This window comes from Hippoglossus hippoglossus, chromosome 18, assembly GCF_009819705.1.
Source record: "Hippoglossus hippoglossus isolate fHipHip1 chromosome 18, fHipHip1.pri, whole genome shotgun sequence".
NCBI classification, from domain to species: Eukaryota; Metazoa; Chordata; class Actinopteri; order Pleuronectiformes; family Pleuronectidae; genus Hippoglossus; species Hippoglossus hippoglossus.
Window position 1 is genome coordinate 15,851,174 of NC_047168.1, and position 23,236 is coordinate 15,874,409.

The window sequence follows — 23,236 nt, forward strand, 5'->3', positions numbered from 1 at the left end:
TCTTCCCTCTGAATGGGAACATTGTAGTTGTTGAAAGACTCTTCGTCCCACGCTCGTTAAAGCCGTCTCAACTAGACCCAACGTCCTCGCGGTTACCACGGTAACCTGGCTGGAATGTAGTGGACACAAACGCACACATTCTAACACACACATTGAATTCACAGGTAAACATCTTCTGGAGGACGGGTGGGGGGGGGTGAGGACAGTTTTTGAAGCCTGGGAGGTTTTCAAGGTCGCTCATCGCGTCCTCCGATCGGCGGTTCATTCTGACCTTTGACCCCCTTGCCAGGCGACGCCCACCACGGAGACAAGACAGGGGTGAGGCACGTGACGAGTGAAGCTGTCCACTTTACAGGTGTGTGTGTGTGTGTGTGTGTGGAGAGAGAGAGAGAGCATGCATGTTCAATGTACCTGTGTAAGTGTGTAAAAAGTGCATTCCTCGTGTGTGTGTGTGCGCCTTCAACCCGTGACCTCCTCGTGTCCTCAGCAGCCACAACGATAAGTCTTTTCCCTCTAGTGGCCGCTCAGTAAAAGTCTCAGTCCGTCAGCGAGGTTCAGGGTTTAAAACAAAAAGATCTAATGTCAGAGACTGGAGTCGTCCAGGAGACGCACCTCCTCCTCCTCCTCCTTCTTGCTGTCGTCCCCGTCCTGGAAGGAGCAGATCAGTTGAACATAATGGACTCGGGATCTTGGTTTGCCATTTGCGCCATGTGACGAAGGATATCTTTTTTTGTGACGATACCAAGCAGCCGCCTGTAGGGGGAGCAGAGGAGACGAGAAACAGGAGAGAGATCAGTGAGGAGACGTTCGTGGTTTTTGACGAGAGAAAAAACAACGTCATGTTTTTGTTGGCACAAGACGAGGACGTGATTTGAATTTGATTTCATTTCGGTTTATTGGATATAAATTAGTAAAATGTCTGAAGCCGACAAAAACATGAGTCCCTGAGGAGGCAAAAGTCAGCGGGACGAGAGGAGGCAGTGGGCAAGCAGAGGGAGAGGCAAGAGGAAGCAGGTCAGAAACAAGACTGCCCCCTGCTGGTTTAATGTAGTCAGTCCAAAAGAGAGGCTGGGGAGAAGAAGGAAAACTGGATCCTACAGGGGAGAAACTCGGAGAACAGGATGTGGTGAGAAGTTAAAACCTCAGAGGAAAAGAGGGAGAAGAAGAGGAGACACGTCCCCGTCCCACCGAGCTGGAGACAGATGTGTCACTCTGACAGTTGGACTCAAAGTGCGTTAAGAAATACGTCAAATGGCTGAAAAGTATTTTTTTCAAGGCAACAAAACAACAATCTTGCTTTTCTACAACAAGTTTAATGTTGATTAAACATTTCACTCGTTTATCAGTGAGAATAAAACTTCAGTTTTTCAGGTTGTACTTTGTAAAATGTGATATTTTCAGATTGTCATTGTCGTATCAAAATGAATATTTAAGTTTTGGAGTTGTCTGAAGAGTTCACCTTGTAAATTGTGATGGGCACTTGACATTTAATAGACTAACTTAGACTCAATTTGAATAAAAATATAAAATAATCACGAGGGAAAAAGGTAAAGTTTAAACACAAACTCCTATTGTGTTGACAGTGTCAGACCAGCAGGGAGCGCTGTGACAGGACAAGGTTCTTTACAGTTGGTGACTCGTGGGACGGAACTGCTTCCTCTTCATCTCCTTTAAGGTTAAAGTAACTAAACCTAAAAGAACATCCAACACTCTGCTTCTACTCCTGCTGATCCAGGATCACATCTTCTTTTAAACATCACACAGTGGCTGAGTTCATGTGGAGAGAAACAGCTGAAGGGTTAAGGAAGCTGAAGGAAGCTGTCCGTCTGTTAGAAGCAGATCTGGGTCCAAACACTTCAATGAGCTTTGTTCTAATCAGACACACGTCTTGGATTGAAACTGCACCAGGACCAGAAACAAGCAGAAACAAACATTTGAACCCAGGTCTGAGGGAGAGAAGCGGATCTGACTGAGCAGCAGGAGGCACCAAACATCTCAGGGACCCGACTCCGGTTCCCCAAGAGCTTTGAGGCCGGGTACAGATCAGAAAGTGTTAGAGGTGAAGGGGGGCTGAAGCGTTCCCTGTAAGTCAGCAGTGTCAACTCCGGTTTAAATGTCTTTTATTCCAACAACTGGAAAAAAGGAATATAATTAGTTTGTCGCTTTAGATCCTGTCATCTAAATTTAAAAACACAACTGAAGACCTCCTACATTTCCCAGAACGACTCAGCAAACATCACGAGGCTGAATTCACTGCACGTCGGCTACAAAGACTCTAAAGAAAAACATGACAGCTGCCATAAGTGAAGCGTCGCACTTTTCTTTATAAAGCAAAGATGGACGTCACCATTTCCCTTTTCTTGAACTGGTAAACGACACTGCTGACTTAAAGGAAACCGGCGGGTGAAGTCACGGGATCAGTTACTTCATCAGGGTCACACCACGCCAACTGGCTAAGTCACGACTAGCACCAACAACCACGTCGCTACCGCTACAGAATGAGGGGGAACAGGGGAATCAATGACATCACTACACATCTCCACTATATAAAAAAAAACAGCCGTGGTCATGAAACAGCGAGCTACTCGCCAAGTGGTTGTTAAGGCGACGGGTCACATGTCGTCAATCTGTGGAGACCCAGGGGTCGAGAGGGGGAGGGGTTTAAAAAACAAAAAGCAGACGTTAATGAAAACAGAAACTGAGGACGGGTGAATATTTTAAAAAATGTGGTGAAAAAGGGGAAACAAACAGATGTGAAGCTGAGAAACTACTGCTGAACGTCTGATTGGTTCAAACTGAATGAAATCAGGATTCTACACATCCGAGCTTTAAAGTTACAAAAGACAGATGAAGGTACGAGACACAGAAGCGGAGCCATCGTACGATTTAACAGGGACCAGCTGCACAGATGCACTCTGGGAAACTACTGAGAGCTTTTCAGACATGACGCTTCACCAACCGTTCAGCTAAAGGTCGCACGGAGACTACGGGAACAGATAAGGCTCAACGAGGTTTGGATCCTGAGAAACGTCCGAACTACACGCTCATCCAGTTGAAAGATTGTTTATCAGATGAATTAAAGAACTCGTCTGTTATACAAGTCAACAATGATGTCATACGTTTATAACTCATTTGATTTACATGCTCACATGCTTCAGTTAAACGTTTTACACGATATTTAGGCTGCAAGTTTTCACCACGTTAAATTTAACTATTTTAAAGACCTGTTTAATATTAATTTAAAGGAAAATTAAAACTGGTGATATCAGCTTCAAGTATTAAAGATTTCAAAAGCTGTGACAAGACTTAAAAGTACTCACCGAATGTATGACTTTATATATATTAATGGTATTGTTGTCTTGTTGCATATAAGAGTAAACTATCTTTATAGTTAGTCTTTTATTAATCCTTCAACACGATATGGGCCTGAATAAGCAGTAGAAAATGGATGGATGTCTGGTTTATTCAATTAATCAAACCCTTTACTGAAAGAAATTATGTACAATAATAATAATAATAGTACATTTAACACATTGTCGTGTTGAAATACGATGAATGAAGCACATGTCTGAAAGAGGCTCTGGAGGTGACAGTTCCCACGAAACACAACAAAGCTTCTCTACGCGATGAAGATGGAGGTCAGAGGGCGTCTGACCACGACTGAACCCACAGCAGGAAAGAGAGGAACTGTCAAGAGGCGGAGCCTAAGAGGGAGGGGTCACATGTGGAAAGGGGTGGGGCTAGTCACCAGGGGCTCCACGTGCTGCTTGAGCTCCTCCAGATGCTCTAATATATTCTTCTTTGTGATGATGCCCAACACAATCCTGAAACACACAGCTGTTACTGGGTGAACTGACCAAGAACAGACAACAGAGAGAGAACAGACACAACAGGATGCAACTGAAAATATTAAACAGAACTTGATTTGACGTACATCATGGATATTTACATAAATAAAAATGTAAATCATATCAAATGTAATGTGAAATGCTGAATCAACGTTCATGTACGAGTCTGGTGATACTCTATATTTTTCCTTGACGTTAAAAAACCCAAACAAACAACAACCACCGGCTGATCTTAGTCAATGTCCCTTAAATCTGATGTTTCAAATTAAAGAGATAAACATGATAAACACGGGTTCATCATTACGTTAGAAGTTATTAACGCTCTAAAGCAGCAGATGTGGATCAATCCCCAACTGAAAATAGTCCCCGAGTCGTGTTCCATTAAACTTTTTAACTTGATTTAAAAAAAGCAGTTTTGGAAAATTACTGAGCCTCAAAAAATAAACCTGTATATATGTGACCTGTTAACAAAGAGTCAATTGATTCTTCAGGACAAACAAATGAGATCAAATTATAATGAAAATTAGCAACTAAAACTTGTAAAAAAGTAAAGTAAAAGTTTTTGTTTTCATGAGATTTATTGACATTCAGGAAAATATAAAAAACCACCAGCCTCGCCCTTTTAGATTTTAAAGATGTAAAACATAAAGATGTAAATAACAACAAACAGCTCCTCTCTGCTGATAAGTGATTGGTGAACACAGTCTATCCTGTAATTCCTTCATGACACCAGCAGGAGGCTCCCAGTCACACAAATCATGAGATATTTGTTGAAGCTTCAAATCGGATGTTTTTCCCTGTGTGACTTTAGTCCCCCAGCAGGAAACCAGTTATGTAGTTAGTCTGGCAGCTCGGTCTCTTGGACTAAGGAGACGTCTGTTACAGGAGGTGCAGCGGTTAGGCCATGCAGGTTACAGGGTCAATCCGGGGGTCTGAGCCCATGCAACACCAGGCAGTGTGTACATGATGTCGGTCGACCGTAACAACAACAGAAGGATTCGCCCTCTGTTCTCCAGGCTCCTCCTCTACCACTTACCCGTTGTGAGTGACCAGGCACTGGCGCAGGCCCAGCTTTCTGAAGATGTCCACCACGATCTCCATGGGGGTGTGGTCGGTGACGGTGAAGGGGCTCATGTCCAGGATGGAGCGCAGCTTGAGGGGCCGCGGGCTGTCGGCCGGCAGGGTGGGTGCGTGCTGAGTGAAGTACACCCGGGAGTTCAGCACGATGCCCTCCTGCTTACGACGGGCGTTTTCTGATGTAAGAGATATGGAAACAAGAGAAATTCATTAGAATCAAAGGACCAAACCTTCAGAGCAACACAGTGTAACTTTTACAGAGCAACAGCGCCCCCTGCAGCCACCCACGGCAATTAAGGGGCTTTTAAAAATAACTGTATTGAAACCATCTGGCTTTGGGTGGTTACCTATCGCGATGGTGATGTCCCTACGCAGAGCGAAGCCCACCAGCCTCTGGGACTCCTTGGACACTATCACAGGGAAACCATTATAACTGGTTTCGTTGATGATGCCTTGCAGCTCCTCCACAGTCAGGTCGTCCTGCGTCAGCACCGCTAACGGCGGGTCGCTGCGTCGTGGCCTCATCACCTCCCTGGCCAGCGTGGTGTGAGTGAATTCCTCCTTGGCGTCCAGGAAGGGGTATCCGTTCAGACGGATGTGGGCCTCGTAGATTCCCTCGCGGCCGAACGCGTCACCCACCCACTTGCTGGTCATGACGGCAGCCATGAGCGGGACGATGTACTCCAGCCCGCCCGTCAGCTCAAAGACGATGACCACCAGGGAGACGGTCATTCGAGTCACACCGCCTGCAGAGGAGAACATTCACACACTCAGATAAATATCATAAGTTCAGTTTTTGTTTGTCACCATCACTGCAACCAGCCCTTGATATTAATCTGCTGACTCACCCAGACATGCTGCAGCCCCCACCATAGCGTACAGCCCCGGAGTGATGCAGTCAGCCCCCACCTCGCACCACTCTTTGAACAGGAACCAGTCGTGGTGGTAATACGCCAGCTGCTCCACGGCAATGCCAACGATTCTCCCTGCTATCGCCCCGATGGCCATGCTGGGGATGAACAGGCCCGACGGAACCTGGGGAGAGAGAGGAACGACTTTTAGTGTTGATGAAGTCGGTAAAACCTCCGCCCTCTTTGGAAAAAGAGCACCCAGGCATCACCTTGAGTCCAAATGTGAATATGGTCATGATGATTTTAAAGATGAGCGCCAGGCAGAGCTGCCACATGGCGGCGTAGACGCCGGGCCCTGCCGGCCGGTTGGGGTTGTCAGTGAAGGCTTTGCTGCCGTTCATCTGGCTGCGGTACTGACAGAGCTGCGAGGACTCCAGGGGGCCGCAGTCGGTGAACAACTCCTTTATCAGCTCGCTGGTGTTCTGGCGCGTGTACGGGTTCGGGAAAGCCACCACAGCTGTGATGACGACCACAAGGATCACCTCCAACACCGGGTACTTTCCTGAAGAGAGAAACAACACGTGAGACTTGGGATGATGCGACTCTCACTGGGACCTCAAATCAAATACTGTTGCAAATTCAGGAAATGAACAAGATCTGGTCTGAATCCTGGACCAAGACCGAGGAACTTACCGAAGCGTGTTGACTTGCGCCGCCGGCACCAGCCGATGTTGGCTCTGATGAAGAAGGCTCCCCAGAGACCTCCGAACACGCCCAGGAGGATGAAGGGGATGAGCTCAAACAGGTACCACGGCGTGTGGTACTCCACATAGAACAGCACCAGACGGCTGTTTCCAAAGGGGTTGATGGAGCGCAGGACGAAGGCCGCCACCAGGGCGGCGAAGAAGGAGCGCCACAGCGTCTTGAGAGGGAAGTAGTAGCTCACCTGGAGGAGAGGAGAGGATCAGAGCTTCCTCCATTATACTGCCAGTTTCTCTCAGCATTATGTTGAGGTTTTAGAGCATGAACAATAAGCTAGGGAGTCTGGACATGTGAGTGTACCTCCTCTAAGCTGAAGAGAACTCCTCCTATCGGGGCTCCAAAAGCCACAGACACACCGGCCGCCGACGCCGCAGAGAGAACCTGAGAGGACAAACACCTCGTTACTACATTTCACTCAGAATCAGTCACGCTAACAGAACCCTGCTGCTTGTGTTAATGTTGAAACGCCGCCTTGTCTCTCCCACCTCTCGTTTCTTGGCCTCGTTCTTGCTGTACTTGGGGAAGAGGTAGGAGAAGATGTTCCCACAGCAGCAGGCCACGTGCACCAAGGGCCCCTCTTTCCCCAGGCTGAGGCCGGACGCCACAGCCAGCACCAGAGTAATGGTCTTGATCATCAGGGTCCACTTGCCCAGGTAGCCCCGGATGATAAACCCACTGAGGATGGTTTTAATCTGCGGAGAGGGAGGACGGTGCTACAGATTATAATCAACTCAAGCTTATTTTCTTAGAATAGGCCAAAAACTAATTTGTCTAATGTTATAAAAAAACAAACTAAATGTGGATGATTTTTCTGTTTCTCTTCAATCAGTAACTTCCCACTCATTTGAATCAGGAGACCGTTGACTTTCTTTATCCGACAAAGCTCTGAAACAACGGACTATTATCCTTACTCCTTTTTAAATCATCCATTAATTGTTTTGTCCGTAGAACAGTTAAACAGAGCTGAAGGTAACAGCTTCGTGTTGTTCGACCAAATGTTCAAAATACTATGAAAAGAAAAACTGCACTTGTGCTTGTTGAATGCTTTTTAATAAAATACTCAAAATAACACAGTAATATTGTGGAGTTAGCAGATTGAAGCACTTTAAATGAGTGAATGTGTGTTTTGGCATTTTTATGTCTTTCTTAGCCAAAACAGAGAACTGACAGGAAACAGGTGACACAACCTCAACAGGAAATGTGTTGCCTTTTCACTAATAACATAAAACAGTTCTGGTTTCATGTTCCCATCATGAAAAAGGGAAAAGCTTCAGCTCAAAATCACCTCAGGGATCCCAGAGCCGCAGGCGTACGGCGCGAACACCTTCACCAGACACACGGCCAGGAAGGCGAAGGACAGAGCCCAGTAGATGTACATGAAGTAGTTCATGATGTACGAGCCGGGGCCCTGCAGAGAGACGAGGTGAACTGATAAACACCTTGAAAGTCGCTGGCAGCAAATATCTACAGAAAGAAGTCTGCAAAGCCAAAGCCGTCACATCCAGATGTTATCATCTTTGACCAATGTTGCCATGGCAACCGACGAGCGCCTGTGTCTACCTCGGCCTGCCCCAGTATTAGCTCAGCCCAGCTCTTCCACTGGGGGCACTTGTCCCGCTCAGCGAAGGTGGTCTCATTGGACGTCCAGCAGCACTGCTCGTGGTTGAACCACATGGCGCTCAGACACACGCCCTCCTTCAGGTCGTTCAACCAATCAGCAGCAATATCAATAAGGCCAGCCAAAGCACCTGGCAGGAGGAGGAAGAGGAGGAGGAAGAAGTGAAGTCAGAAAAACAGAGAAAGGTGTTTGTGGGAAGTTAGTTTGCCTCTAATGCTCCGAGATTAACATGAGCGTCATGTAACTGAAACAAAGCAAATATCAATAAAAGAAACTTCAGCGACTTGGAGCCTTTTCTCTTTAAACTGCATTATTCTCTTAATGTGGGTTAGCTCTAAACTCTAACACCTACAGTTCAAAATACAATATATAATAATCATTTACCTAATGTTCATGAATGCAATGTGAAAGTTACTTAATACCAAGGAAAGTCCACTTCATAGAAAACCTTTTATAACCAGATATTAAAAATCTGTGTTGTTAATTTCACATTGAAGACCAGCAGCTTCCAGGTCAGGCAGAAAAATATCAAGCTGATTATCAAATATAAATCTATAATTTCAGAAGAAGACATTTTGACTAGCTGGTCGTCACAGAGCGGCACGACAGTCCGTTTGGTTCCTTTCTCTTGGTTCTGATAAAAACATGAATAACTACTAAAATCCACAACATTTGATGGATTAGAAACCTGAGCTCAGTGTGGTGGAGAAAACGTGCAGAGCTGAGAACAAAAAGTTGAGGAGTCGAGAGAAAAAGGCGAGCGTGAGCTGCCTGAGGCGAGCGTGAGCTGCCTGAGGCGAGCGTGAGCGGCCTGAGGCGAGCGTGAGCGGCAGCGGCAGCGGACCCAACAGCTGTGGCTGTGAATTACCTGAGGCCAGGCCGGTGAGCGTCACCACCAGCCACCCGGACCAGGCATCGTACAGGCTCTTTGTGAACTCCCATGCTGAGTCCTTTTTCCTACTGTTGATCTGAAAGGGCAAAAAGAAAAGAACCACACGACGGATTCATAATACATTATGTATCAAGGTTTATAGCTACCAACGATAATGTAGCAGCCTAAATGCAGTTGGATATCTTAAAGCTTAGTGGGTGTGGTCAACCTGTCAGTCAGATGGTGAGCAGGAAGTGGAGCCAAAGTATTTTTACTTCTTTCTTCCCTTTTTCTATTAATCTTTGTTGTGTACCAGTTCTTTTTATTTTATAGTTAAACTTCACCGGGTCGTCCTGTGGATTTATAACAAGAGTTGTTAGAGCGTCAAACTTCATTCATTGGAAACCTGCAGATAAGATATTCAGGTATCGACTCCTGTGGCATGATTTCAATTTACCGCTCCAATAAAACTGTGTTTAATCAGCCTCCTGCGTGGCCGGCAGGGCCTGGCTGTTTAAACAATGTTTGAAACTGTGAACACTATTTGAATCCTGCGTCTCAGCTCCAGCTGAGTGGCAGTAAAACGCTCCGGGGGAGCTGTGCACGATAACTGAGTCAATATTTGGATAAAGGTTTAAACGGGGAGAGAGGAATCACTGACGTCACTCATCTGTGCAACGACATTCTTACACAGAGAACGACCGGTTTTTAAGAATGAACTCACATTTTTCTGATAAAGACATTGACAAAAAATAACTTGGCACCGTTTTGGAGCTTTTAGCAACTTCTCAAACTACATTTCTGCCATAAAAGACTCTTCCAAACAGTGTTTGTCTCATTTAATGTCTGATGTTTAATTACTTTACCCTGGATTTTCTGTTTATTATTTTTTTTCAGATGTGCTGGGCTATTTTTACCAACTGCTAAGCCACCGGGGCTACAACTGCTGACCCAGTTATTTTTTGGTGTGTGATCTAAATAACTAACAGTCACTTCCTGTGCAGCAAAGGTTGTTGTTTTCTATCTAAAAGCTTGAGGAAGTAGAGACAGACAAGTGTCAATCTGAACATCGAGTTACAAAACACATGTGTTAAGATGTGAAACAGTGAAAAGTAGAACTCATGTTCATTTGTCTCTAAGTGCAACAATGACATCTCCCACAATGCAGCTCTATCATCAGGGCTAGAAGGACAAGAAACAGGTGATGAGCTCCTCTGGACGACGTTGAGGGCTCCTCACCTTCCGGTGTCTCTCACGGTCCTTGCACTTCTCTCGCACCCAGTCGATGGTGTGGAAGTCATCGTAGGTCCCCACACCGGGGATGGGCTCCTCGAGGAAGTCCAGCAGGTGAGTGGAGCTGCTGGCGGGTCCGCCCCCGTTAGACATGGCGTAGTTAGACCCTGAGAAGCAGAAACAGACAGAGGAACATTTAGTTAAACAAAGTACAATATAATAAAACCCACGTACTGCTGGCTACACATCAGAGCTCCACACATTCACCAATGAGATACGACCACACCGTCTGAAACACAGCTACACGCAGAGAACACCCAGCCCAGCCCGAGGTCTGAACTAATCTGGAACATCAACCAATAAAACACTAAGGTAACAAAGCCTTAAGTCAACCTGGAGTGAAGCACTGGTATGAAGTGAAGGAAGCACCTTGACGGGGCAGAGTCTCAGATCACATGTGTGGGTGGACGTGTGCACACAGGGATGATCTTACAATTTGCATTTTGAAAATCTACACCTTCAAAAACTCATCCAGCAGCTTTGACCAAATTCTCTTTCTGTGCAAACTTGACGTCTAAAAACTCAAGTAAATGTTTTAATTATGTTTGAAACATTTAACAGATAGATGCCTTGTTGTGGACTTTTCCTGGAGTCCTAACTTGGACGTCTGACATTCTCATTAGCGCTGCTCTGATTATATCTGCGAGCTGCAGTCTGTGGGACAATGTGATTACCTTCAGAGCCAATAACCACGTACAGTTCGTCCAGCAACGAGTTCAACGTGACTACACTCAGTCACAGCAAATATTAACAATTTAATACAATAATACAAGGAGAACATTGTCCATGGCTGCAACTGCCGTGTGTGTGTAGCCCTTTAACAGCATCTGACATGTTATGTACACAATCTTTCAAACATGGTTAGGAACTCTTAATTCAATACATTTAAAAGCATCCTCAGTTTCCCTGTGGAAACACAGGATGTTACTGAGGGTAAAAAGCCAAGAGTTTCCTGGATCTCAAACTTTAAGACCTAACTCAACTAATAAATTCAACTGTAGATTAAGAGAACAAGTTGCATTCTAAAGCCCAAAACCTGGTTATTTGTCCCCCGGTGTTCGACCAATTGTGATCAATAACAACATGAAACAAAACCTCAGCATCATTTTTACTTGACGTCTCTCACGCTGCTGAAGATACAAAGTGTGGGCGAGATTAATGCAAACTGAATGACACGAGTCTTTTCCTTTCAGTTCACCTCCTGAGCAGAACTACGACAGGATCAAACAATGCCTCATTCATGGTTCAGCACTAAACAAGCAAATCCCAGAAAGGGTTTTAACTCCGGCCATAGGCAGATAAACTGGGATCCACACAGTTGCGTCCTTTCCCAAGTAATAACCACGTTATCACGATGTAGTAAATGCGCTGCACAACTCAAAGCAACAGTGTAAACAAGAAGCTGCTTTGAATCAAATCATGTACGTCTCAATTTTCTTCATAACTAACAGCTACACAGAGGAGAAGACCTCCCACAGTACGATGTTTGAAGGGATGTGGGAGAGAAGTTGAAACCCTCTCCTGGGGATTTCTTTAAGAGGCAGGAACCAAATGGCCAAGTGCCGCTTTCACCCTTCACCCCCCGTCCAGTTTGGAAAAGGGAAACAGTGTCAGCTACTCTTGTTGTTGTTGTGGAGTCAGGAGCAGTGTGAGGTTTGGCAGAGCCTCCGGATACTGTCCTCCTCCCTTTGGAAGTCAGGGTGACGGCTGCAGTCTGGACTGTGTGTGCTTGGAGTGGAGGTCGGATGGTGATGACTCAGTTGTTGGCTCAATGACAGTAGCAGTTTCATATTGAGGTCTTGGCTGTCAAATGTCAAAAAATACAACTAACAAACTAAACTCGTTTTTCTCGTGCGTAGTGACACTTCAAGCCGAGTCCAATAGTTGGATCCTTCTTGGACTAACCCATCGAAGTTCATTGCACATCTGTTACAGGACTAAGGAGCTGGCTACACGGTTTACTGAGGCTCAGAGCAGTCACAGCAGTGGTGAAGCAGGTTCAAAACATGATATAACTGTTCTTAAGAAGACTGGACAACCCAGTGTTAGGTCATGATGTCCTCTGCCAAGACAAAGAAATAACTACAGAGACTGACATGGACTAAAGATCCTGCCTGTAGGCCTTTCGAAACACCACTTGTATGAGGAAGTGACAAAAGTAACGTCCAATATTGAACTTTTACAGCTTTGCATCCTGGTCCCAATAGAAAAGTGACAAATGTGTATTTATCAGTGGCATTAATGTCCCTCGTGGACCTTTGTGGACGATTCATGGTTTGACTCATGAAACAAGTGGAGCACGTTTAATCTTTAAACAACGAAATATGCTTCAGAAATGCAAACGACAAACATGGTGGAAAGATGCAGGTGAAACGTTCATCACTGACATCAGAACGCTGCTGCTCCACACTGCTGTGAAGTTACAGCTCAACAGAAGGTACAAATAGGCTGATGAAACCAGATAAGATGCTGCACTACTGGCAACCATCAACAGAGGCAGGAGCGCAGAGCCGAGCGGTGGTGACGCCACGGAAAACAGAAACCGAAGGGGAGTGCAGACACGTCGCCAGCATCACACTCGAATGGTTCAGCAGGCACACGGACAAAAGACGCACAAACACAAACAAGGCTTCGGTTTCTTCCTCCTGAGTCTGAGTACAGTGACGCTCAGGTCTGCTCCGTCAGCCTCTAGGGCGAGAAGCCACGTCAGTGTGCCCAGGCTCATGGTGACTATCAATAATATCACTTCTCTACACAGGCTGCATTAGCTTTGGCCGTCCTGTGAAACCAGTGAGGAGGGAAATCACCATCTTCTGAAATCCCAACAACCGCCTCTCATCCCAGTGTAACAGGCCTTCTCTACTACTGCTGTGTAAATCAGATCAAGGAGGTTTAGAGGCAGCAGCAGGGACGCTGCAGGTCAACGGGGTTAGTCTGCTCTCATGTGACCAGCACCACGTCAGACTCAGATCTGTTCAGACCACTTTCCCCTGCATGTGAACACATGTGCTGGTTCTGATCGTTCAGACAAGGCAACAGGGTTTAAGGTTAATGACCTTGAAGTGAAATCTGAATAGTACAAACACTATATTTTTCTTTTAACAGCTAATAAAGCAGGACTGTGGCTTAAGGCTCATTTATTCTGCCTTTGTGAACGAAAAGAGATTCGTCAGTTACCCACATACGCCCATGTGGCCTTTGTGTTGGCATGGTTTCTAAGGAGTACATCCACTAGAGTCATGAATTTCTGAAAACAAACATGGCGGCCGTGATGGTCCAATTCACCAACTCGCACAGTGGCTCTCCCTCATGTCCCACGGTCGGAACTATTGGCTACGCTGCCCTGTAACTGGTCAGATAAAAAGAAGTGGCTAAAGTTACTGAATAGCTAGAGAGAGATGGACCAGTGAGAAAATGTGACGGAGTCCAGAAGAAACGGACGACCACACATTGTAATGAAGACAAGGAATCGTCTGTGGGCTGAAGCTGCTGAACAAAGTAGATGTGGGCAGCGCCGGCTGTGTCCCTAGCTCACTAGGGGCCTTTTGTCTCTGCTCACTCACCGTAGAAAATCTAACTACGCAGGACTGAGGGGAACGCTCCCTGAAGGCCACGCAGAGAAGACGAACAAGGATGCAGTGAGACAGAGCAAACTGCAGACCCTGATCCGTGTGACAGGAAGTCATCCGGCCAGCAGGTTTCTTTGAGAACAGCGTTGATCAATGAGGATCCACATGTGGCCTCTGCTTCTATGGGGGACATTAAAATGGACGCCCAGGACTGTCTCTTTAGACGCTGCTGCTTTAAGGCCCCAACACAAGCCTTCACACTTCATCAGCCCTTTCTTTATCTCCATCTGATGTGCACGCACACTGCTGGTTGATCATCGACAGAGAGGCCACGGTGAAATCAGCTGCATGCCAACTGCTTTCCTGGCAGTGCTGTCATTAGTAATGGCAGCTTCTAATCCAGACCGGCTCTCCGGCTTCAAGCCCAAAGCAGAGGAGGCGGTGTTTGCCTGACGTGCACCATGCCTGACTGCCGAACAGCCACATGCACACTCTGTACAACAGGGCGTCACACGGCCTCCGTCAGCAGGGAGATGTGGCGTACCTTTTCTCTGGATCTCCTGCAGGGGGATGGTGTCCCCTCCCCCGTCGTAGGGCAAGTAGGGGTCGGCCGCTGCGTCCTGCTCCTCCATGTTGAGAGCTCGGGTGAGGCTAAGCTAAGCTTCCCTACGCACTGCTCGCTGTGTGTGTGTGTGTGTGGGTCGCTGCTGCCATGTTTACCAGAGGAAGACAAGTGGGGCTGTGAGAGAGAGGGGGGGGGGGGGGGGGGGGGGGGTGTGAACAGAAGAATGTGAGTGCACAGTCCTCTCTCTCTCTCTCTCCCCCCCTCCCTCTCTCTCTCTCTCTCTCTCCCTCCCTCCCTCCCTTTTCTTTCTCCTTCCACTGCAGCAGCTGACAGCTCGAGCTGATGATGTCATCACACACACACACAGGTCAGTCCTGCCTGCTCGGTTGCTAGGGGAGATCTGAGCCCTGCCTGTATGGGAGAGACCATGTGCCGGGTCACAGGGGTGTGCGCATGTCTGCGTCTGCGTGCTTAGACTTTTACCTTCACCTGAAGAATCGGTGGTTTGAAAGGGGAGTGAAGGACAGAGGCCTTTCCTCCACAGAGGTGCAGGCCCACGACATTTAACTGGCTACAACCAAATCTGTCTTGGTAGTGCCGCTCAGAGGTAAAACACGTGGGTACCTCCGTCAGTCCGAACTGAAGAAGCATCTCGGATGAGTTACCTTCAGTTAGCTGACTCGCTAGCACCTCCTTAACGTCCGCTAACAGCCAACTCGTAGGGGACTGATCCGTTTAATACTGATATACTACTAAAAATAACATATTCCTGCAAACACACATCAACTTTGGCATAATCACTTTCACAGCAACAAAGTGCATTATGCAACAACATCACTGATTGCTGATGTTTTTAAATTGAATGAAATACCTCATCATGATTGCCCCGGCTATTCACTCATTGAAAACCAATCAGATAATACTGCAGGCAGGATAATTGGCTGACTTCTACTTTAAAAACTTTGTCTCAAGACTATTTATAGATATTTTATAAAAGCTTCAGCCCTGAACTATGAAGGATACATCTGTCCACGGTGGTAGATCACTCATCTCTAAGACAGCTTTGTAATTACACATAGAAGAAATAAAGTGGGTGACAATCTGATGTTAATATTCTCAATAAATCGAACTGCAATGATACAGAATGAGCAAAAAGCATCAGAAACAACCATTACTCAATAGCCCTCATGTAAAGAGGATGTGAAACAGCAACATGTCTTCTGGACGTCTTGTGTAGAGGAATGACCGTCACACTGATCCAGGTTCAGTCCACAGGAGTCACGCAGCCGCTGTTTTGTAAACTTGGTATAATTATTATTATCTGAAACAATGAATTCACGTGCTCCCACATCACTTGCAGTTCCCAGTATCAAACACAGACCCCCATGACCTCTTACCTTTCAGCAGGGCTCCTGTTGCTAGGCAATAGCACAGCTGATGTCAGCCATAGTTTGTTAGCACTGTCCTGTCAGCACATTAACACAGAAAAACCAAAATACGAGTTCGAGCCGGAAAGCCTAAAGTTAGTAATCCAGCAAGTTAAAGGAAACCAGAGTAAATCCACTTCAGCTCCAAAGTTCCCTAAGCAACTTCTCCATTTCTTTCTTTTACTTCATCTGAGCCGACAGAAAGTTCCAGCCCCCTGCTCACACTGCACACTCGGCTGGGAGGAGGCCCTTTACAAGCTTTCTGAGCCCACCCCTCACCATTATGTAAAAATAGCCCAGGGAGGCAGAGAAAGGCAGCACGCCTCCTTCGAGGGAGGACCTTCATTCACAGATTTCCTCAAACAGCAGCTCACAGCAGCGGCCAAACTGGTTTGTGGGAATGTCAGATCGAGACTGAAGGGTGAAGCCCGGAAAAACTAGATTACAATACTTTAAAAAGAAGACCGGACAGGTTGGAAGCCTTTGTTGTGACCGCGTTAATACAAAAGTGAAATATTCCACGTTATGGAAGTTGTGTATTTTGTAGGATGAACGGAAGCAGGAACGTTTCTACGGTTTGGGTCCAGCTTCACAGTAAAAGACTAAGAAGAGAATCACCAGGCAAGAGACTGCAGACACTGAAATGTTTTTCACAGCATTGTAAACTCCTCCCCCCCCTCCTTTTTAGCGACACCAAACAGCCAGTGTGGCTGAGCGAGTGAATGAGTGAGTGACAGGTGACTGCACTGGAACCACAGGTGTAGCAATGGTTATGTAACATGGCAGACGCACAGGGAGGAGCATGGTAGAGATAAGGAATCCATGTAACTACAGCACTAAACATACAGGTACAAACCATTCTTACAAGTACACCACACCTCAGCTACAGTATGTTTAGCTCCAGCTGGTGATGCATTTGTGAAGATAGATAAAACAAAGCCGTGTGTGTCTATTGTTACTCCCACCGGTCTTTACTTGCTACCTGAAGAGAAGGAGGTGCAACGTGCAGAAGGCCGAGCGCATGTGAAAAGCTAGTGAAGCCACAACGTGCACAGCAGGAAGCATTAAAGAGCGGATCAGGTCGAGATGTCATCGGAGAAACAGGAGGAAACAAAGCACATGGGAGCAGGCGAAGCTCAAAGATGACCGAGCAAGTGATGGGAGGGTAAAATAAAACTGTCCTTCAAGAGCCTGACATGTGGTCATAAATCTAATAAAAGCTGTTTTCATGTCACATAATTAATACTTCAATTTATTACATTAACTCAATAAACGCATGTGATGTCTAATATTTTCAACCACCCAGATTGTGGAAATCTTTTTGTCACGTATTACTGAATTACCAGATAGATTCCATGACATTTGGTGGAAGGATGAGTCAGGGGAGAAAGAGTTTCAATTTGAGTTTCAGACTCGGGCGCATGCAGGAATATTTGAATCACCTTTAACATTGCGTTTCCAAATTCTCTGGAATAATTCACAGATATTGATGAAAGAAATTAGGGACATTTAGAGAACCAAAACCTAAGAGTGTGTGCAATTTAGTGCAGCTTGATTCAGGTGGACTACTGGGCCTTATTAGTTTTATTAGTTTGTAACCACGTGTGAGGCTCAGCAGGTCCAACAGGGAGCAGGACGACCATCGTGAACGGGTGCTGGGTGTCAGGAGGGCGTGACAAGATGTCAGCTACAGCAGCTGACGGGTGCGGAGGGAAGAAGAAGCGGCGGATGGCAGAGGGACCGAGTCACACCACAGATACGCTTGATGAATCTCGTCATCAGCAAGGAAGGTGATTCACAACCCGAGTTAAAAACATTCTCAGCTTTGTCTGGCCAACCAAGAACAAGAGAGGATTTAATTGTGTAGAGGCAGCAAGAGAAAGACCAGGGCATGATGGGAATCTTGGTGCGACTTCAAGGAACGATCACATATGACTGGAGGGTGGGGGCTGGGGTTCGTCGGCTTCTAGGTGAGGTGTCCTGTACTCCCTACCTGGGGAGGCAGCGTCTCCATCCAGCAGGTTGTCGTCTTCGGTGGTGTGGAAGTCCATGATGACGCCGGCTCCATCCAGCAGCTCCTCGTCGCTGCTGGCGCTGGCGATGCTGTTGTAGCTGTTCCTGCAGTAGCCTCTGTGGTACAGCTGCTCCGACTCCATTTAGCAACAAGCCCGTGCCCTGGATGATAAGGAGGGAGGAGGGGAGTGGTGGAGACAGACACACCGTGTTGTGAGGAAGGTTTTAGTCTACAGAGTGAAACAGATTAGTAGTGTTAGCTGTTAACATGCAGAGAGTCTCTAAGGGTAAACAGCAAAGACAGACGGACACAGTGCAGCTGTGATGGACGAGATTCAAGTTGTACAAACTCAAAGTCCAGTAACGGACACAACACAACCACCTACACCCACTGGACGGTACCAGCTGTCAATCATGCAGTATCCAGGCCCAAAACATACGGTGCTTCATCATTTACTAAATGAACGTCGTGCTGTATTGGGGAAGATTGAGACCATAAATGTGTTCTGACGTAATAAATGAAGGGAGATGTGCGATAACTTCGTGTTCTTTAGATTTAGACACGTTAACTGTCACAGAGTGAAACTACATGTCCAAGCTGCAGTCAACCTTAAGTTAGGTTTGATACAGGACGTCCATTAGCCTGAGATTAATGAGGAGGCGTAAGTGAATTCATGAGCCACAACCCTCAGGGTGCGCCGGTGACAAATAATGATTGAGAATAAAAAAACGATTGGATATTTGACCATAAACACAAGAAGCAAATCATATTTAATCTCTGATTATACTTCACACGATCAATAAATCCAGTGTGAACATGTTTCACTCTCCTCAGGGAAACTCCATTCTCTCTCAATACAGGATATTGTCTCCATTTGGACAATATTTGGAATTTTAACTTAAATAGAAATTCTAAATCTAGATATTTGGTAGAAATGATATAATGAACTAAATCCATTTGGAAAAACCTTCAGAGGGAATAAACTGGATGAGAATAACACCTGCTCTCCTACCTCACCCCCTTGTGGCAAAGCTGGAAACTACACCAGAATCTGGAGCTCAGACGAGACTGACCCTGACGGCACCGAGCACCCAGACAGAGGGAGGAATCATGTAGGATGACAGATAACCTGGAGAATATCAGTAATAAAGACGTGTAACGATCTTAATCCTTTACGCTCTGACTCCATGTCCCTCTGAAGAGAGTCCTCTCCGCTCCCTCTACGTCCACCGGAGAGGACTCGATTCCACACTTGATCTTTTTCCCCTGTGGAGCGATTTGGGCTTTTAAACAGGAAAGGAAGAACACAGACAGTGAGAAGTGTTGCAGCTAAGCTGAGAGAATGAAGAGCAGTTTTTGAAGTGAAGTATTCGTGGAGGTGCAGATTTGTGCAGTGCTGAAAAAGAAAAAGCATCAACTGCATAAATATCGGACTTTACCCAGTGCATCCACATCGACTCCCACAGAGGAAACTGCTCCCAGTTCCCAGTTCCCAGTTCCCAGTTCTCGGTTCGGCACCAAGCCTTGTACGTCAGATGTTGTGTTGCAGTGAGAGTCGGTCACTTCTACCAGTTCAGACACATTGTGATGACAGTAACACTACAGACTGACCAAACACAAAAAGCCTGCGAGCGCAGACAGAAACTGAAGCAGAGTAATCCCCCCCCCCCCCCGGCACAAAGTGCATAATGTGAAGCAAAGAGAAACAATCACACGATTCACCACGAGACGGGACCTCCCTTTGAGCCTCATCGAATCAGCAGGCAGGAAATTCAATTCAGCTTTAACATGTGATGTAACCGGCCCATGCACGTCGATCTCGATGTGACCACGACCTCGCTTCACACCCGATACAATTTAAACCATTTGATTCATCATAGAACCATTTTCTGGATCATTTGGGGATTTAAAGAAATCAGCAGAGCACTGATTCACTGTGAGTGGGGGGGGGGGCTTCTAACACGGGACACAAACATGAAGAAACAAAAACCCTGCCCGGCGACAGGGTTTTCATTTTGCCGTTTGAGGACGTGGACAAGCTGAGGCGGGGCAGGAGTGTGTGCTGCGATAACAGCAACACAATGTTGCAGGGGTCTGCTGATGTTACACAACTAGTTGTGTGGCAAGGAGCCTTATCTTCCTCAGGCTGGTCACTTTGGAGGTGTTGCCCAGGCGACCGTTGCTGGGATGTGATTCAGCGTTTTACTCCCTTTAACCGTCAGGCTCACACCTTCTGGGGCCAAAGAGTTGAGACGCATCCTCCAAGAAGCTCAACACACGGACCACTGTGTCACAAAACATCCATCGCACAACAGGAACCACTTCACTCATCACAATTAACAACACACACTGTAACACCGAGTCCCTAACAAACTGCTGAGGCCGTGTCCTCTTGTAGTAACAACTATGTGAAGTTTAAGGAGAGAAACACTTATTTATCATATTTTCCACTTAACTAATTAATCACTTTGCTTTTCATTAAATCACTGTATTGCATGTGTTTTAGTTGACCAGTTAAAAAGTAGAATCATAAGACAAATTATGTATTGTTCCATTTCAAATCTGGTTATCAATCAATTCTTTAGTACTTTTGAGAAATCCGTTCAAAAATGAAGCAATTATCAAAGTTTGAACTGAGAGGCCGATGCGATGTGACCTTCTACGTCCAGATGAAGGACACGAGACGGGGTCATGTGACCTGAGCGGAGGGACACGAACACGTAAATGAGATGGAAGCAAATAGTCCAGCGTAACACAATCAGGGCCCAGACTACACCAGTGATGAGATAATTGAATAAGGAGGCCGCGGTGCCTTTGGTTTGACCCGTCTCTAACCGGCGAGTTGAGAACTGACCTCTGATCCTGCTGGAAAAGGACGAAAAGCTCATCTTACTTCATAAAAGTACAAACGCAAACCTGAACAGGGAGAAAGGAGTAGAGACCAAGTAACTGGAGTTCATGTTTTACTAAAGTAAGTGATGAGCACAGCTTGTTTTGGGTCTGTTACTGAGAATCAGATAAATACTTAAGTGGATAAACGGTTTCACATGATCGCAGTCACAACCACTTCAAGAGAACTGGATTTTATTTATTTCAATTTGTGTTATTTCCCCCGAGTGTCCCTCAACGTACCGGACATGTGGTCTGAACCCATGAAAGTCCTTCATCAAGTATCTGCTCACCTTCGCTTTGCTAACAGGACAATTTGCTGCTTCTCTGTATTTCCTCATCACCAGATACTGTAAACGTACAAACTTCCACTGTTGTTTCCACCAACTAAACTGTGATGGGCACTCATCCCAGAGTCCTGACACGTTATACACCAAAGTACAAAGGAGCGATTCCTCTGAAAAGACTTTAAAGCTGTTTAAATATGGAAACATGACCAATGTGTGTAGATCATATATGAAGCTCTATAAAACACATGTTTCTACACAAAGACTACACAATCTGAACTGACCACAACAACAACTTCAGTCTCCTCTAGTGTCAGTGGAGCTCCACTCTGCACTGGGTTCATTATTCATATTAGTAAATCTACTCATCTCAAGTCTGTTCCATTTGCAGCCTTCAGCTTCATCCTGATATTCTGTAAAACGATGTTAGTGTTTGATGTGGTCGGTGCTATACATTTTTTAATTTATAATATTGTATTTGTTTATTTTGTTTGTAGTGGAACATCATAAACAATGTATCTTCTATTTCTGATCAGTATATAACAGTATGTGAACCCAGATGTGCACATGCTAACTCTCTGCTCCACAGCTGCTTCTTCTCGGGGATTCAGACCCGAGCAGTGGGACAGCTGCAGGCCTGGGTCCACCGACCCGAGCTAACCCGGGCTAACACGGGCTAACCCGGGCTAACTCAACACACAGGGCTACACGCTAGTTAGCACGCAGGCTAGCACCGCTCCACGGTGGAGGAGGAGGACAGTTTGACAGCGATGGACAGATGGACAGACAGACAGATGGATGATGGAGACGCAGCATCCCCTCCATCCTCCGACAGGCTAACGAGGTGAGAGCAGCAGCCACGAACCTTCCTGACGCATCGGCTCCAGCCCGGAAACGAGGATTCATCCTTTCACCGCTGAGACGAACTGAGGACTCAGTGTCCTACAACACGAGAGGACAGGACGCCCTCATCCTCCTCATCATCATCCTCATCCTCATCGCGGTGTTTTCTGTTTTCAGACCCATTCCTGAGGCAGTGACGAGCACTTCCTGTTTCCCTCCTCCTCCTCCTCCTCTTCCTCCTCTGATAGCAGATCAAACATGGAGGAAAACGTCTCATCAGTTATTATCCAGTGGAATCTCTCTTCACCCTGAAGCCATTTGGTTTGGAGCAGTTCAAGAGAAACCAGTGAAACCATTAGATAGTTTCTTTCTAAATAAAACAACAAGCAGTGAATCAATCAACTAGTTTAGATTCACCATGATGCACATTTATCATTTAAGTGAGTATTTGTGTGTGTTTTGTCCCCAGAGACTAAAAGTTGGACATAAGAGCATCAGATGATAAAGTCTCTTCTGTCCAGAGAGCAGTGAGTCCACTTGTTTCTAAAGCTGTTTATCTGAACGTCAACGTGAGCTCAGCTAATTCTCTTCCTTACATTTTTAATAAGCATCTGCTCATTCTTGTTCTGTCTGTTACTTCTCTATGAGATTGAGTCGTTGAAGGTGTTGGACTGTTTCAAACAAATAAACAAAACACACATTACAATCAAATATTCACATCTGATGTTTCTACTGAGCAAAAAGAAACGGACACAGACGACACTCAGTGACAGTATTTAATGAAATATTGCACAGAAGTGATGCTTAGACACATGAAATCATTTCACCAGCTCTTTCTACCACTAGAGAAATGTCCTTTACAAACTAACGAGGTACTTTCTTCTGTCTGCAGCACTTTGCAACCTAAGAGCCTCAAACTAAAGAGCCCTGAATGCACTGGTCCATCCACTGCCTCATTCAAGTCACTTTTCTGAAGCGTGGCAGAAGGAAAACTGATTGTACATCTAAAATCAATACAACCAATCGAACTACCCATAGAAGAGACAGTAATCCGATGGTTTCAGAAAGAAAACTCCCGTTGTCAGGAGGGAAGAAGTGTTTGCTCTGACTGGACGTGATCTTCAGTCTCCACCTGGAGCCACCTACACCACCTAGTCCTCCATTTCCCTCAGGATCAACAGAGGATCTGTCCTTATTCTCTTAAACTGGATCATTATGAAGCTCCTCCTTTCACCTTCTGTATGAAACTTTATAGTGAAACCTAAAAACACACGTTCTGGCCAAAAAGATTTTAAAAAATAAGGTATAATTTGTCCTTTTTA

General features: G+C 45.9%; 1 protein-coding gene across 8 annotated transcripts; it reads right to left on the reverse strand.

Annotated features, from left to right (window-relative positions):
- Positions 1-378: 378 nt before the first annotated feature.
- On the reverse strand, positions 379-22,133 carry clcn3 (chloride channel 3). Of its 8 annotated transcripts, XM_034614951.1 has the most exons (16): positions 21,937-22,096; positions 17,875-18,056; positions 10,267-10,427; positions 9,025-9,124; positions 8,099-8,286; positions 7,824-7,946; positions 7,024-7,230; positions 6,839-6,919; positions 6,470-6,722; positions 6,046-6,338; positions 5,774-5,960; positions 5,273-5,671; positions 4,885-5,101; positions 3,749-3,824; positions 2,590-2,627; positions 379-753 (listed from the first exon to the last, which is right to left on the reverse strand). In XM_034614951.1, the coding sequence occupies exons 2-15, from the start codon at positions 18,035-18,037 to the stop codon at positions 2,613-2,615; spliced, it is 2,463 nt and encodes an 820-aa protein (XP_034470842.1). In that variant the 5' UTR covers positions 18,038-18,056; positions 21,937-22,096; the 3' UTR covers positions 379-753; positions 2,590-2,612. The 8 variants fall into 8 exon arrangements, with proteins under 8 accessions (XP_034470842.1, XP_034470837.1, XP_034470845.1 ...); XM_034614946.1 differs by lacking the exon at positions 2,590-2,627; XM_034614954.1 differs by lacking the exons at positions 17,875-18,056; positions 21,937-22,096 and adding an exon at positions 15,852-16,102.
- Between the last annotated feature and the right edge of the window lie 1,103 nt (positions 22,134-23,236).